The 15,906-nt window shown below is 29.2% G+C and overlaps 1 protein-coding gene across 1 annotated transcript; it reads left to right on the top strand.

Annotated features, from left to right (window-relative positions):
* The first annotated feature begins 5,180 nt into the window (after positions 1-5,180).
* On the top strand, positions 5,181-9,595 carry LOC100213259 (uncharacterized). The gene is made up of 4 exons (XM_065813038.1): positions 5,181-5,940; positions 6,121-6,237; positions 6,344-6,553; positions 6,801-9,595. The coding sequence occupies exons 1-4, from the start codon at positions 5,262-5,264 to the stop codon at positions 8,771-8,773; spliced, it is 2,979 nt and encodes a 992-aa protein (XP_065669110.1). The 5' UTR covers positions 5,181-5,261; the 3' UTR covers positions 8,774-9,595.
* Positions 9,596-15,906: the final 6,311 nt, after the last annotated feature.

The raw sequence follows: 15,906 nt of genomic DNA, 5'->3' as shown, positions 1-15,906 counted from the left end.
GAATTTTTCTAAATGAAGAAAATAGTATTTTAGGTTTAAAATAAAATCGTCAAACTGTAAATAAAATGGTAATAATATCGTCAATTATATAAATAACTTGTTGTCCCGATATGCCCCACAAAAGTTATTTTACTGAATTTAATACTATTCAAAAAGTTCAATTCCAGATATTTTTTAAAAACCAGATTCTAAAAGAGTATAAAAAATACTGTCTGAAAAGTATATACTTTTTATAAATAAAACAAATTAGCAATAGTTCAAGATAAAACTTTAACCATTGTACCAATTAAGAAAATACGTTTATTTTGTTTTTGGCAAACTTACTGATCCAATTTGGTACTTTTAATGCATTTTAGTATTTTTAAAGTTAACTTTTTGTACAATAATAAAACACAATAATTTAAAATGTTTTATTAAAAACTTTTTTGAAAAATAATAATTATAACAGCAAAAACAACATTATAATGCCTCAAAAAATTTAGTCCCGATATGCTCTACCCTAATAATTTTCAACGTCTTTTTGGTAGATTGCGCAAGCACCCATTTTTTCCTTATAAATTATCTGATAGTTTATAGTGCATGGGGGAAAGTGGGAAAAAATAGATGATGGCGGAGATACAAAAGTGATGGCGGAGATATAGGACTTAAATTTTCTTTGTGGCACTTTTTCTTTTCACCTTTTTCTGTTTTCACCTCTTAAAAAATACGTTTTTGTAGTTACTTTTTATAAACGCAATTTTTTTTAACCACACGCAGGGAGACAAATTGATGTCTGCTTAGAAAACGTTAGACGATTGTAGTAAATTTGTTCCTAAATTTTATCATAAATAAACCTTAATTGTATAAAAATAATAGCAACATCAATAACAGCAATAACAACAGCAACAACGATAACAGCAATAACAATAACAGCAAAAACAAATCGAGAAGATTAGTTTTAGTTTAATTTTTTATGTTATATAAATTTATTTAAGACTTAATATTCTAGTAAAAGTAGATAAAAAAAAAAATAACGACATAATGAATATACTTTTTTAATATAGTTTTCTACGCATAGTAATCAGGTAAAATTATAATATAACATAACTGTATTTTATTGGTTATCTATTTTTTCTGACGATTGCTTCACATATAATACTTTAATTAGTAAGCATTATGTAGTTACTTTTATTTTATCTCATCTAACTAACATATACAGCTGTGGTATTGTTAATTGAGGACCCTTGTACGATATATACACTAGGAAAAAAATATTTATTTCACACAGATATATATATATATATATATATATATATATATATATATATATATATATATATATATATATATATATATATATAATGTCATCAGAGCCGGCGCCAGAGTATTTGGCGCCCTAGGCGAATCTGAAACACTGCGCCCCCACCCCTCCACCCCTCTCCTTCAACTTACTTTCACATTTGTATTTACATTCAGATGAATATATGCATAATCATAAATAAACGTATATTCGTGTAACTTTATAATATATTAATAAATAATTTTAAAACTTCACTTTTTGCGCTTTTGTTTTTGCAAATGTAGAAACAAGTTCTGTCAGTTCAATGTTTTTCGCAATATCATGTTCACTTGACAGAATAGCTAATCCAGCAAGTCTTTTTTGCTGCATAGAGGTTCTCAAAAATGTTTTTATCAGTTTGAGTTTTAAGAAGCTTCGCTCACCACTAGCCACGGAAACTGGATGTGTCAAGAGGGTTTATAAAGCTATAACTGTTAAGGACACAATCTGTTAGATTATTTTTTAATATAAAATTTAGTAAAGATAGTGGCAATTTACACCTTGCAACTCGTCTTGAAATTGATTTCAGTTCATTACATAGATCAATTGCATGGATATCTTTGGAGTCTCTATATTGCAAAGCTTTCTCAAGATTCAAGGAATGCTCTATAACATCTTTGCTAGTTACACTCTGTAAACTGTGAACATCATAGAGAAAACCAAACAACGAATTTGTTTGCATAAGAGTAAATCTTTCTTCAAACAATTGTATTGCTGTGTCAAGAATAGCAAAGTAAAAGTTTATTTTGAATTTTTCTACCAACTTAAAACTAGAAATAGCGTTTGCATCAAACTGCTTAATGATAGTTTCAGTCATACGTGGGTCCAAACGGGTCAAATAAAGCTAAAAACATAAGTGGGTCAAATAAAGCTAAACATTCCACAAATTTCAGAAAGTTTCCGTTATCAGCAGTGTTCAGTTTCTTATGTGTTCCACGAAAAGCAAGATTTTGTATACCAAGAACTCTAACTAAAGCTATCCGCCGCTTCAAGATTTGCTGCCAATCCTGTTCTTCTTTTTTAAAAAGACGCAAATGTTCGGCTTCAACTGTTTTTTTGTTTCGCAGTTGCAGCTCGAACTCTTTCCATAACTGAAAATTTGCTAGATGTTCACTGCTTTTCTCATTCCCTGACAGAATTGCGGAAATGTTTTTCCAATCATGTAAAACCATTGGAAGAAAGCAGCTGTTGTGCTACTAGTAAACAGTTTGCAGTGGAAGCAATACACAGAGTCATTACTTACAGAATACTGCAGCCAATGTCTGAGAACTTCATCTTCATTGACAAACTGGCGGTTGAAATGGTTTTTTGAAAATTTTCTTTGCATACTGTGCTTAGGAAAGCGAAACTGATCGACTTGTTTTGGTTCGTGTTTGATCAAAGTTGTCGCATTTCATCATCAAATAGGATTCAAGTAGCTGGATTGCTATAGTTAGCATATAGACTAGAGAATTTATCGAATTTATGCGCTTCAGATTCTTTGTGTGTTACACGTAACACACAAAGAATCTGAAGCGCATTACATTACATAATGTAATTCAAACTCTTCTGATACTGTCATCTCATCCGCTTCCCTGGCTGCTTCAACTTGATTGTTTAACTCATCTGTGCCATTTTCATTTCTCTGCGGCAAACATAGATACTTTAACAGCGAACCAACCTGTTTTGTTACAAACTCTTCCTTCGCAGCCCGTCGTTTACTATATTGCGGACAATTTTTTTTATTCTTCCATCGTGGATTGAAATAACGAAGGAAACTGATAAAAATTATAAAAATGATCACCACCTATTTCTTTAATATCTTTAAATTAAAATATTATTTTAACTTCTTTATAAAAGTTTTAAAGTTACATTTTAAAACTTTTAAAGCTCCATAAATATAAATAATAACACTCTATTAGTATAAAAACATAAACATAAATCATAAATCAGTTAATTTGTTACTATACTACTTCGTAATTGCTATCATAGAACATTTAATTAAAATTCTTACTATTTCTGAATTAACACGCAAGTTAAAACATTTTTCACAATAAACTTAAACGAGCAAAAATTTTCTATAAATGAGTAAGGAAAACTTTGCAGTGTATAAATTACGACAAAATTTAATTCTGCATAAAAAGTATAAAATGAAAATCGCGTCAAATAAAACAAAAGTATCAAAGTTTATTCTTTTGTTTTATATGACGATTTTGTTTTACTTTTTCAAATCTTTTAAATTTAATTCAAAAGAGACTTAAAAAAGATTTTGGCAATGTTTTTGATTTTTTTTTTAAGTTGGTAGTTTTTGTGCCGCCCTAGAAAACCTGCCGCCCTAGGCGGCCGCCTAGCTCGCCTAGTGGTTAAACCGGCCCTGAATGTCATATATATATATATATATATATATATATATATATATATATATATATATATATATATATATATATATATATATATATATATATATATATATATATATATATATATATATATATATATATATATATATATATATATATATATATATATATATATATATATATATATATGTATATATATATATATATATATATACATATATATATATATATTAGGGTGGAGCGATTTTCATAGCAAAAAAAAAAAGAGTTTAAAAACCATTATTACTGAGACACGAATCAATGTCTATTAATTATAAGATAAAAGTAAAAAAATATTTTTTGATTTTGATGAGATCTTGAGGGTCCTCTTTGGAATTTAAATTCTTGACAGGTCCTAATATTTTTGAATTTTTTTTTTTCTAAACCATATCAACCTTGGACTCAAAAAAAGCAGAAAAAAATGCTTGTTTCATAAATAATAATTTTATTAAAAAAATTTTTTAGTGAAAAAAATACTTGCAAAAATATACCTTAAAACCCCCGTTTTGTTAAGGACGGGGTTTTTTTAATGAAAAAAACAACTCTACTTTTTTAATTTTAATTTTTTAATAAAAACAAATATTATTTTCAAAATCAGCATATTATTTTGCTTCTTTTAAGTATCAAGTTGATATAGTTTAGAAAAAAAAAATTTAAAGAATATTAGGACCCATCAAAAATTTAGAATCCAAAGAGGAACCTCAAGAACTCATCTAAACTAAAAAAAAAAAGAGTAAGGTTCTTTTTTCACCAAAAGATATTGATTTGCTGCTCAGGCAAATCAAATTTCAAAAATTTTCAAAATCGCTCCACCCTAATATATATATACATATATATATATATATATATATATATATATATATATATATATATATATATATATATATATATATATATATATATACATATATATATATATATATATATATATATATATATATATATATATATATATATATATATATATATATATATATATATATATATATATATATATATATATATATATATATATATATATATATATATATATATATATATATATATATATGTATATATATATACATATAATGTCAGACCGTAATACAAGAGTCGTATTGAAAATTTATAAAAATAATATATAAATATGTAGTTATCTAATTTATGTAACTTTAAATTTATGTTAATGTAAAATATTATTTTTTATATAACATTTTAATTTAACGTTAAACAAAAATAACTTTTTTCATTAAGATAAGGTTAAACTTATATAAATTAAATGATTACTTAATTGTATATAATTTTATTAAATTTTTGTTATATATATATATATATATATATATATATATATATATATATATATATATATATATATATATATATATATATATATATATCAGTTTACAATATATCAGTTTTTCGTAAATAAAAAACTAAAAAACTCAGTAGAATGGTGACTAAATTTAATTGTACAGAACTAAAGCGCGTATTCAGTCAAGCAAAATGTTTGTTGACAATAACATTAGAACTCAGCCCACTTTGTAAGAAACAAAAATGCCGCTGAATTATAAGAATTTTGATGAAATATGAAAACATTATTATTTTTTGTTATTTTCTATATACTATTGGTGTTACATAAATGCCTTCCACTACATTTTAAACATAGACCAAAAAAAAAACAAGTTATTACTGGACATGCAAGAGATGTCATAAATTTTTTAAATAGTTCATCAACTAACAGAAATGAAACAATTGACAAAAGATTTTTTGGAAAACAATTAGGATTTTCATATGATCGAGATAAGGAATCAAGGGAAAATAAACCTGCCGTACTAAAAAATTTGGAAAACCATCAAGGAATTCACACAGGATATCATGATGAAGAAAATTGGGGTAATGATGAAGATCGACGACACTCTAAAAAATCACCAAGAAAAGATAGTGTACATGACGATGAAGAAAAAGGCGATAAACTGTTTGGAGGAGAAAGAGTAGATCACAACGAGCACACAAAGTTTTCAAACGACTTAATGTCAAAGTTAGGCTTTACATTTCATGGAGGTAGAGTTCACATGGATGAAGATGGACATCTTGTTCAAGGTGATCCCCATAGCAGAGGTAATAGTTTAGTTGGTGGAAGAGGCGGAGAATATAGCAAAAATGACGATGACGAAGATGAAAATGATAGCGATGAGAGTGAAGAAAAAGAAGATACTAAAACAAAAAAACACAAAGATTCAAGTAAAGAAGACGGAGAAGATGAAGGTTTCAAAGTGTTTTTTAAATTTTCATTTGTTATTAGTTTAACTGTATATCCTTAATACTTTATACAAATTAAATAAACTATTTTACAAAGTTAAATATTTAATTTAATTTTTATAACAAATGTTATAAAAATTAAATAAAAATAATAAATGAAATTTAAAGATGAGTTTAAATTTTTAGATGTGACAACACACCATCATATTGGACCATTCCCTTTTGCCCCTTTACCTCAAGGTTATCATAAAGGACGTGGTCCAGAAAACGAACCTGATGACGACGAAGAAGACAGAATTAAAGGTTCGAAATTAAATTAATAAAAAACTGTTTCTCAATTGTAAATACTTGTTAAAAATATAAGTAAATGTTCAAGATTATAATAAACAAAGTACATTTATTGTTGCAGACGAAAAGGAAGAAAGAGAAGACAGAGCATTGCGCAAAAAAGAAAAAGAAGAAGAGGAAGAAGATGAAGAAGAAGAAGAAAAAGAAGAAGAAGAAAAAGGTTTTAAAAAACCAGTTGCGCATCATCATAAAAAAAAGAAAAAAAATTACAGTGAAGCCGACGAAAATCCCTATCATCACCAGGAGCACGTGTCTATTGCAGAAGAGGAAAGTGCGTAAAGTTGAAATAATCATACATACATACATGCATACATACATACATACATACATACATACATACATACATACATACATACATACATACATACATACATACATACATACATACATACATACATACATACATACATACATACATAAAATTATAATTACATATATCCATATTTAATTAAGTCCTGTTATAACACCAACAACGGAACTTATAGAAGCTTTATGAATTTAAATACTCTTTTTTTTAGGTGATAAAGAAAAAGTTGGCTTACCGCTAAAGTTAAATAAAAAAGAAAACGCTAAAATAATGGAAGATGAAACGCAACGAAAGGACAACAAATCAGTATTAGAAGATAAAAAGTCGCAAAATATTGTATTTGTTTTGAATGGGAAAGAAGGTTTGGAAGAAATCAAGAACATGAACGGCTTTAATGATATAATCAAAACTTTGACAGATAAAGCAAAAAGTAGTGAAAACTCTTCTAACATTAACCGTCTTGCTACTGTCAATAATCAAGGATATTTGGTTGTAAACAACACATTATCTACTGCAATACCAATTTCTGTTGAAAACAAAGTTAATTTACCGTCATCCACTCAGCAAAACGCATTAACCCCGGTAGTTAAAGAAGTTAGGCAAACAACATATGTTTCACCAGTGGAAAATAACAAACAGGCAAACATATTATCTGGCTCTGAATTTATTTCTGCAACATCAGGAAACCTAGTTACTTCAAATCAAATAAATAAAAATTCTCCACAAGTCTCTTCAACAGAAATAAAGTTAGAACCGTCTCCAATTCAAATCAACAGTGCATCATCAACAAGTGACTTTAATGGCGGTTCAAATCTAGGTTTTTCAAAATCTGGTTCTACTAACAACGGTATTTCACAAAGCCCTTCGTCATTTATTTCTGAAGTCTCCATGCCACCCGTTATTCAAAACGCCCACGCTAACTTTTATACTCAAGGAAATCAAGGTACCCAAAGTAATATAGCTTCATTAGCTACTATTAGTAACTTAGGTGCTCAAGGTAAATATATAATAAATAATGATCTCAAGACCAATTCCCCCATGCAACAAGATGGAGAACAAATAGTTTCTAAAACTGTCCGCAATGATTTTTCTTCCGGCATTAATCAGATTCAGAGCCCGGGTGAAAGTAATTATGGTATTTCATCAGTTAAAGTTACCAATGATTACTCAAAACTGGGAAATTTAATTAAAGAAAATGCTGATACCTTGTCACCTGGTCAGAACTATATACTTTCTAACGAAAAAATATATTCAACGCATAACAATAATGATGTTATGAAATCAAGACCATCTGGAGAACTAACAACGGAAAAACTTATTTTACGGCATGAACCACCACAAACACCACAATCAGATAATGATGAACAAAATGAAAAACTAATCTCAAAAATTCTTTTCAGGCTTCAAGAAGAAAAATTAAAAACTCAACCTCTTGGCGAAAACCAAGGAAACGGAGCAACAGATAGAGTTGCCGAAGTAATCAGAAAGCCAACTCCACTAAACGAACCTAAATCTCTGACTGTTTCACAAGTAGAGGAAATGAAAGAAGATGAAAGTGAAAATCTAAACGAATCACCATCCCGATTTAAGACGCACAAACGTCTTGCTAATCCAAAGGAAACAGAAGCAGAAACTTCAGAAAACGAAAAAGTTCTTCAAGGAGATTTAGAATTTAAACAACCATCGTTTCAAAAAGTTATTGTTACTGAAAGGAAAAAAAAAAATAAACAACTTACAAAGTTACTTTCCGATGATAATGAAAACGACGAACCGAAATCATCAACTTTGCCTATTTCTGAAGAGAGAAAAGCATTGTTTAAGAAAGTCAACGATGCCCTCGATCACACTTTTTCAAAAGTGTCTCCTGATGAAACTTCATCAGAGTCTACATATAACAAAAGTCCGTTAGCTGAAGCATCTAACAGCGTACAAAAATCTGACTCAAAAGGACCAGTAGTTTCATATCGCCACCGAAGTTTTTATAACGAAAAAACTGCTAGCAATGAAGACTTACCAACAACAAATATTCTTAATCACGATAAATTTCGTGTAATTAATAATAATAACATTGCAAGAGTTTTGCATTGTCAAAGGTGTGAAACAAATCCACCTAATAATAGAGATGTTTTAGAAAAAGAACCCTCTGGTTTTGATTTAGTATTTGTTAAAACGAATAAAACCTAAGCGTTGTAGAAAATTTATACATTTTTACAGACTCTGATTAAAAGGATTCAAACCTCTTAATTTTATGACTTAAAATTATCTAAGCATGGTATCTGATATCTCATGTATCCTGACTTATTTTAGTTTAACAGCAGGTGGATGTAAAGTAAAAGTCTGTATGTTGTTTAAGTTGACTGTTTGGTATGTCTGAAATGTTCTTATACAGAAAAAAATTTATGTCACTAAGTTGAATCGTTTTCAAGGACTGCCAACTTATACTTGTAGTAACAGACAAAAAAAGAGGCAACACTAGGCATCACTAATAGTTAACTAGCATTAATCTAAGATAAAGTGCTTTTTTAAAAAGACAAAAGGTAACTCTTATTGAAAAGCTTACTTGAAAAACCAAAAGAAATTGAGCTTTATGGATTTTCTTGAAAAAATTTTTCAAAAAATTTTTAAATTTATTTTAACTGACTCAGCTTGCCCCTTTTACCCAGTTCGAAGACTCCTCATGTATGCAACCGAGGAAAACCTTTTTAACTGTAGCAAAGATATCTTCCATAACAATTAAATCAACTAAATTTTAGACTAGACATTGCACTTGTATTTTTGTTCCAAAGCTCTGACCACCAAGGTTTTTTGCAAAACGTTCATATTTGGCCTAAGTAGATATGCATAACATTCTTATTTGGCATAAACACATTTGAACTTAGATGGTTCTTAATGCTTGAACGCGTCATATCAAAAACAAAAAAATTCTTGCGTCCGCCTCAGCATTTTGAAATTATTTTGAAAAAAATATAATTACAAAAAAACAGGTTTACAACTTTGATACTCAAACTCAGTATGTTATTGCTATTTTTTATTGTTACATTATGGGGTCATCCATAAATGGTCAGTAAAAATAGGGGGGGGGGGAGGGAGTGCTGGAAAGTTTGACACTAATTGACAATGGGGAGGGGGATGTTGAGACCAAAATGATGTCAATTTAAATCATTTTTTAGTTTTAATGAGCAGATTTTAACGGTATTTACATCTACTAAATGGTATAGAAAAGATGTTTTTTTTTTGTGGGGAAATTAATATTAAATGCGGGGAATTTAATATTATATTTTATTAAATTATTTATGATATAATATTAAAAATTAATATAATAAGTTTCCCAGAGACATTAAATAAATAACAACTACTAACGTAAAATAAAAATTACTACCGTTTTATTAATATATTACCGTTTGACTGCGAATCAAATTATGTTAGAAATATTAACTCTTTGTATATAAAATTCACAATCGTTATTCGCTCCCTAGCGGATTATAAAATGTGGTTCAAAGTAAACTCATAAAAGTAAACTCGTAAATTTGTCATTTTTTGAAATTAAACTGTCGTTTTGAAATTAAATTGCTCTCTAGTTGATTGTAAAACGTGATGCAATGCAAACACATAAAGTCTATTGAAAATTCGAAACGCTAATTTCTCCCTAGCGGGTTGAAGAAACTCTTTTAAAAAGCTTGCGCTAACGATAAGCAAAAGCATTATTCTGATTGTGATGTAAACAATATTAATAAATCAATATTAAAATATGCATAAAACTGCATTACTTAACTTATTGATGGTCTTGTATGGAAATGCTCATGTCGATAAAAAAAAAGGCTAATATCCAGAAAGAAGTTTATAGTATATGGAATTCATTAAAAGAAGAGAAACTGGTGCATAAGGATCTTGAATCAAGAGTAATGTATTTAATCAACTTATTTAATGAAAAGGCAATGAAGTTCAAGAGCAAGCAATTATCATTTTGGGCCAATACTCCAAACTAGTCTGCCCCTACGTATACTCCACTTGAATTAGACAAGAATTCCTCACAGTTTGTTGAGCCCACCAATGAGCGATCTGTTATTGATGATCAATAAAGTGTACTAACTTTGAGTTTGTTGACCACGAAAAATCAAAAAAATGCAAGAACAGTGGCTCAAGATTGACTCAATTCTGAGATTGCAGCTTTAAATTGTGAAGTTGCTGGATTGAACACTAGAAAGAGAAGTGGATTCATTCCTGAAGCTGGAGAGGATGATTTGAAAAAGAAGAAACTAGCTCATCTATGTAAAGAACTGGCCAAAAAAAAGTATGATCAAGCTCAACACAAGATAACTAGAGAACTGAAAAAAGCTAGAATTGAGGAAATCTGCTTGGAGCATCCAGAAGTCAAAGAAAAACTAAAAATCAGAAAGAAACCTGGTCGACCGTCATTAGAAGTAGATCAACCTCTTCTTTTGAAGGCGATTATGGATATTGCTCTCCATGGTTCGTCTGCTGTTGAAAGGCGTCGGTAAGAGGTTCTTCGGGTAATAATTGCTTAACTATGTTTGTTAATATTGTATTTATTAGAATTTTACTTTTAATTTGTACTTGCACTATTGTAAATATCTTTAAAATGTTAACAACTAATTTCAAGATTTGATTTGAATATAATTTACGAAATAAATCCCGTCTTCTGTAAAAAAAGTTAGTTTTATCCAAATATATTTCTTTATTATTTAGAGCATTAAAACTCTCGACGAATTGACATCCAATATGAACAAAATTGGATTTGCAATTTGCAAGAGCGCCCTCTATGCTTGTCTACTTCCGAGAAGTTATGGAACATAATAAGGCGAAAGGCACGTCAAAACAGTCCCTGTTAGATTGATCAGTCCTCAGAATGAATCTCATTTAAAACATGTTGACAGACTCTTTAGCAGCTCAACTATAAAATATGTGGAAGAAGTTTGTTCTATTTTAGGGCCAGATGAAGTGTGTTTCATTAGCCAAGACGACAAGGCTAGAGTGCCAATTGGAATCACAGCATCCAAAAAATAGGTGCTGTTGTTGATGCATTTGGAATACCGGATAACTCTCCCGGACCACGACTGGGTCGTGGCTGCTAAACACAAGCTTATACCATTTGTATACGCTGGAATTACGATCAAAAAAGATGGTCTCGGAAAAACAAATGCTGTTACTTATTCTGGATCTACCTACATTGCTGTTCAATCAGGAAAACACGCATCCTCGACCGTCTTCGCTCATGGATTAGACTTGACTCATGAATCAGCGGCTCTTGGATATCAAAGAATTCGACTCTATTACCAGAGATCCTCAAACTAATATGGTTAAGCATATCGTTGTGTTTAGCGTTGATGGAGGACCTGACGAAAATCCCAGATACCAGAAAGTAAATGAAATCAAGATTCACCATTTCTTGAAGAATAACCTTGACGCTCTTTTCATCTTGACGAACGCTCCAGGCCGCAGTGCATTCGACAGAGCTGAGCGACGAATGGCACCTTTAAGTAAAGAATTATATGGGGTGATTCTTCTGCACAAACATTACAGAACTCATCTTAATTCTCAAGTTAATTACATTGACAAAAGTTAATTTGTAAAAATATTTATATAATTTTTAACCTATAATAACCAACATCTATTTTTAAATCAGGCAGGATAATAGATGAAAATTTAGAAAAACAGAACTTTGGTTTTGCTGAACAGGTTTTGGCTGATATTTGGTCTGATCTACAAATTAACGGTTATCCAACCATTGCAGATTATATTGATCCAGACAAATCAGAGCTAGAGTCAAGGAGCCTTTTATTACAAGATCAACGTTGGATTGCTGATCATCTTCGTACAAGTCAATATTTTACTCAAATTGTGAAATGTGAAAATTGTTCTTGTTGTCGGACTATTGTTGTCGGCTCTTACTTTACTCTAATTAGAGCAAGATTTCTTCCGCCACCTGTCCCTGTCAACCAAACGAGAGACGGGCTCAAAGCAGTAGATGTCTCAGAAGGATCAAAAGAATTGTTTCCATCATCCGTCTTTATGCTCATCGCATCAAACATTGAAAGTATTCTTCCTCGTACTGCCAAAGGATTTCCAATTTCGCCATATATGATGCGTTTTGTCCATCAATTCAGTCTAGCCTAGCTGATAGAATCTGTAAAAAGTACAATATTTACTTTGCCTCTCAAGCTATGTTGAAAAGGCACGCTTCTATTCATTCTTCTGCTATAACACTCCCTCTAATCAAAAGGGTCCAACCTGTTCGTATCGCTGCCAAACGTCAGACAGAATTTTTGGCAGTCATTGCCTTGCAGAAGAGTTCGGAAACTGCTAAATGGGTAGATGAAAATGAAGTTGACGCAACGAATTTGATTGTACCTCAAGAATACGATATCCCTTTAGAGCGCGGAGAGCATTCACTACCTATTGTTTCAATCGATGATCACTTCAACAACCCATTGAAAGATTATAATAAAGATATATAATACTATTTGCTTAGTTGATTATTTAATGAGATATCGACTATTATATAATATAATTTGATGAGATCTACTATTATATAAATGTATAATTTAGTCAGAAAAAAATCAATGGTTTTTAAGCAATTTTATTGTTTTTTAGGGGTGGAGTACACAAAAAATGACATCATATATAACAGGGGGTCGGCCAAAAATTGACAGTTTGACAAAGGGGGAGGGGAGTCGAAAAATTAAAAAAAAACACTGACATCATTTATGGATCACCCCTAAGGTGGCACACAACTGAAAACAATTTTTTTTTTAATAATCGAAATTAAGATTTTTTTTTTTGATGAGAATCAAACGAATTGTTGCTAAGGCGTTGTTAGGGAATTTATTTTTAACTGTCATCTACTAAAATGCTATTAAATCAACTTTTACATCATTTTTAAGATTAATTGTTTTTGTATATGTAGATGGAATGATTATAAAATCAAAATACTTAAAAAATCAAAAAATTGATTTTTTTCAAAAAACTTTCTTTATTTTATTTATTTTATTTTATTTCGTCATTAAAAAAAGAATACAATTCCGTTTTATATAAATACAATTTACATGACCGGGGCTAAAAGAAGACAATATTTGACTTATCACTACGCCCCGACGTGCTTTCATCATTAAAATGTAAACATAAAATTACTTTGTACCATTTAAAAAATAAATACAAATTTTACAAGTATGTTAAGATCAGTAACTAATCTATAATCAAAAGAAAATCGTAAAAAAAAAACATAAAAAAAAAAATAATAATAATTATTACACCTAAAAATTAAAAATAAGTTAATAGGAGAATTTAAGGAAGATTTAAATTAAAGACCAGTTAATAAGATAGTTGTTAAAAAAAAAAAAAAAGAAGACGAAAAAAAGAATTTTAAAAGAATTTAATTCATTAACATCATTAAGAAGTTTTTGTTTGAGTTTTTGTTTGAATAGAGAAAGTGAAGAACAATTTTTTAGCTGGTTATTTTATATAGAGTTCCATAATTTAGGACCTCTGATAACAATAGAAAATTTAGTAACCAAATAGTGCATTTTAGGTTGCTCATAATTGTAATTTGAAAATCTTGTAGGATACTCGTGGTTAATTTTATTAAAAAGTGTTGAAGTTATCATGAAATTTGTACATAAATATAAGAATTTGATAAAGGTTCAACTGAAAAACATTAAGTATGTGATGATTTTTAAATAGTTCTTTAGAATGTGTAAAGCGACCTGCACCTGAAATAATTCTGACACCGTGTTTTGTCTACTAAGCAATTTTTTAACTTTACTTACATTAGAGCTGCACCTTGCAATATTTGCATAGTTTATATAACAATGTATGAGGGAGAAATATAAGATTTTTAAACAGTTTTGGTTTAATAATTGCTTAGCTTTGTATAGAATGCCAATATTTTTTGAAGTTTTATCTTCTAACGTTCTTATGTGTTCTCTTCATGTCAGGTTTTCGTCAAGTATCACTCCTAAAAACTTTAATGATAACTCTCTAATTATTTGAGAGTTGCCAATATAAAAATCAGGAAGTTTTAATGGAATATTTTTTTTATTGTGAATTCTATGAAAAAAAGTATACTTAGTTGAATTTAAATTTAAGGACAGTTTGTTTGTCTTAAACCATTCCGCTATATTTAAAAATTTTTTGTTTACTATTTTAAATAAAAGGTTGAATCTCCATTAGAATAAAATAATTTCGTGTCATCTGCAAATAAAACTGAATTTAAAATGTTTGAAAACTTATGGAAGTCGTTTACATAAATAAGGAATAACAGTGGAACCAGAATTGAGCCTTGGGGAACACCGCAAGTTATAGTCAAGTAATCAGTTTTTCCTTCTTCGTGTGCTATGTATTGTTTTCTATTGCTTAGATAACTTTTGAGCCATTCTAAATATTTGCTTTTAATTCCATAACTTTCAAGTTTTTTTATAAAAATGCTATGGTCTACTGTATCAAAGGCTTTGCTAAGATCTATAACAACTCCGAGGGTAAATTTACTTTCGTCAATTGCTTTAAATATATCGTGAACAATATTAATAATGGCATGGTCAGTTGAATATAATATAATTTAATATATTCTATATAATAAACAGTTTGGATTTCAGCCAGGGCTGAAATCCAAACTGTTTATTATATAGAATATTATTTATATTAAGAAAAGTTAAAATTCGGTTATACATAATTCGCTCTAAGATTTTTGAAAAGCAAGGATGAATTGAAATTGGTCAGTAATTTTCAGGATTAGAAATGTCTCCTGATTTGAAAATAGGTATGACCCTCACAATTTTAAGTTTCTCCAGATAAATACCTAGTTTTAAAGATAGATTAAAAATATGTAAAAGAGGGATTGTTAAGTATTCTGTCGATTTTTTAATTACATTACTACTAATATTATCATACCCCGCCCTTTTGTTTAGTTTTGAAAGATATACTGCATCTAAGAGTTCTTTTTCAGTAATTTCATAATTATCCATCTTAGAGGTCTTATTAGGAGTAAAATATGACTCAAAGTTTACTTCTGTAGTTTCTATTTTCGACGCTAAAGTGGAACCTACACTGACAAAATATTGATTAAGTGTTTCAGCAATTAAAGATTTATTTGTAATAGTTTTATTTTCAATGTTTAGATTTATAGAAAAACTATTTCCGTCAGTTTGTTTCGAGCCAATTACTTCCTTAATTATGTTCCAAGTATTTTTTGGATCGTTTTTATGTTTTATTAAATGCTCGGTATAGTAATATTTCTTTGACTTTATAATAACCATCTCAAAAACACGTTTATAATTTTTGTAATTAGTTTCATTCTTTTTTGA

The sequence above is a fragment of the Hydra vulgaris genome, chromosome 12, assembly GCF_038396675.1.
Source record: "Hydra vulgaris chromosome 12, alternate assembly HydraT2T_AEP".
In the NCBI taxonomy this organism is placed as follows: domain Eukaryota; kingdom Metazoa; phylum Cnidaria; class Hydrozoa; order Anthoathecata; family Hydridae; genus Hydra; species Hydra vulgaris.
The sequence above is the reverse complement of the archived record's forward strand: the minus strand, read 5'-3'. Positions and strand labels throughout refer to the sequence as shown.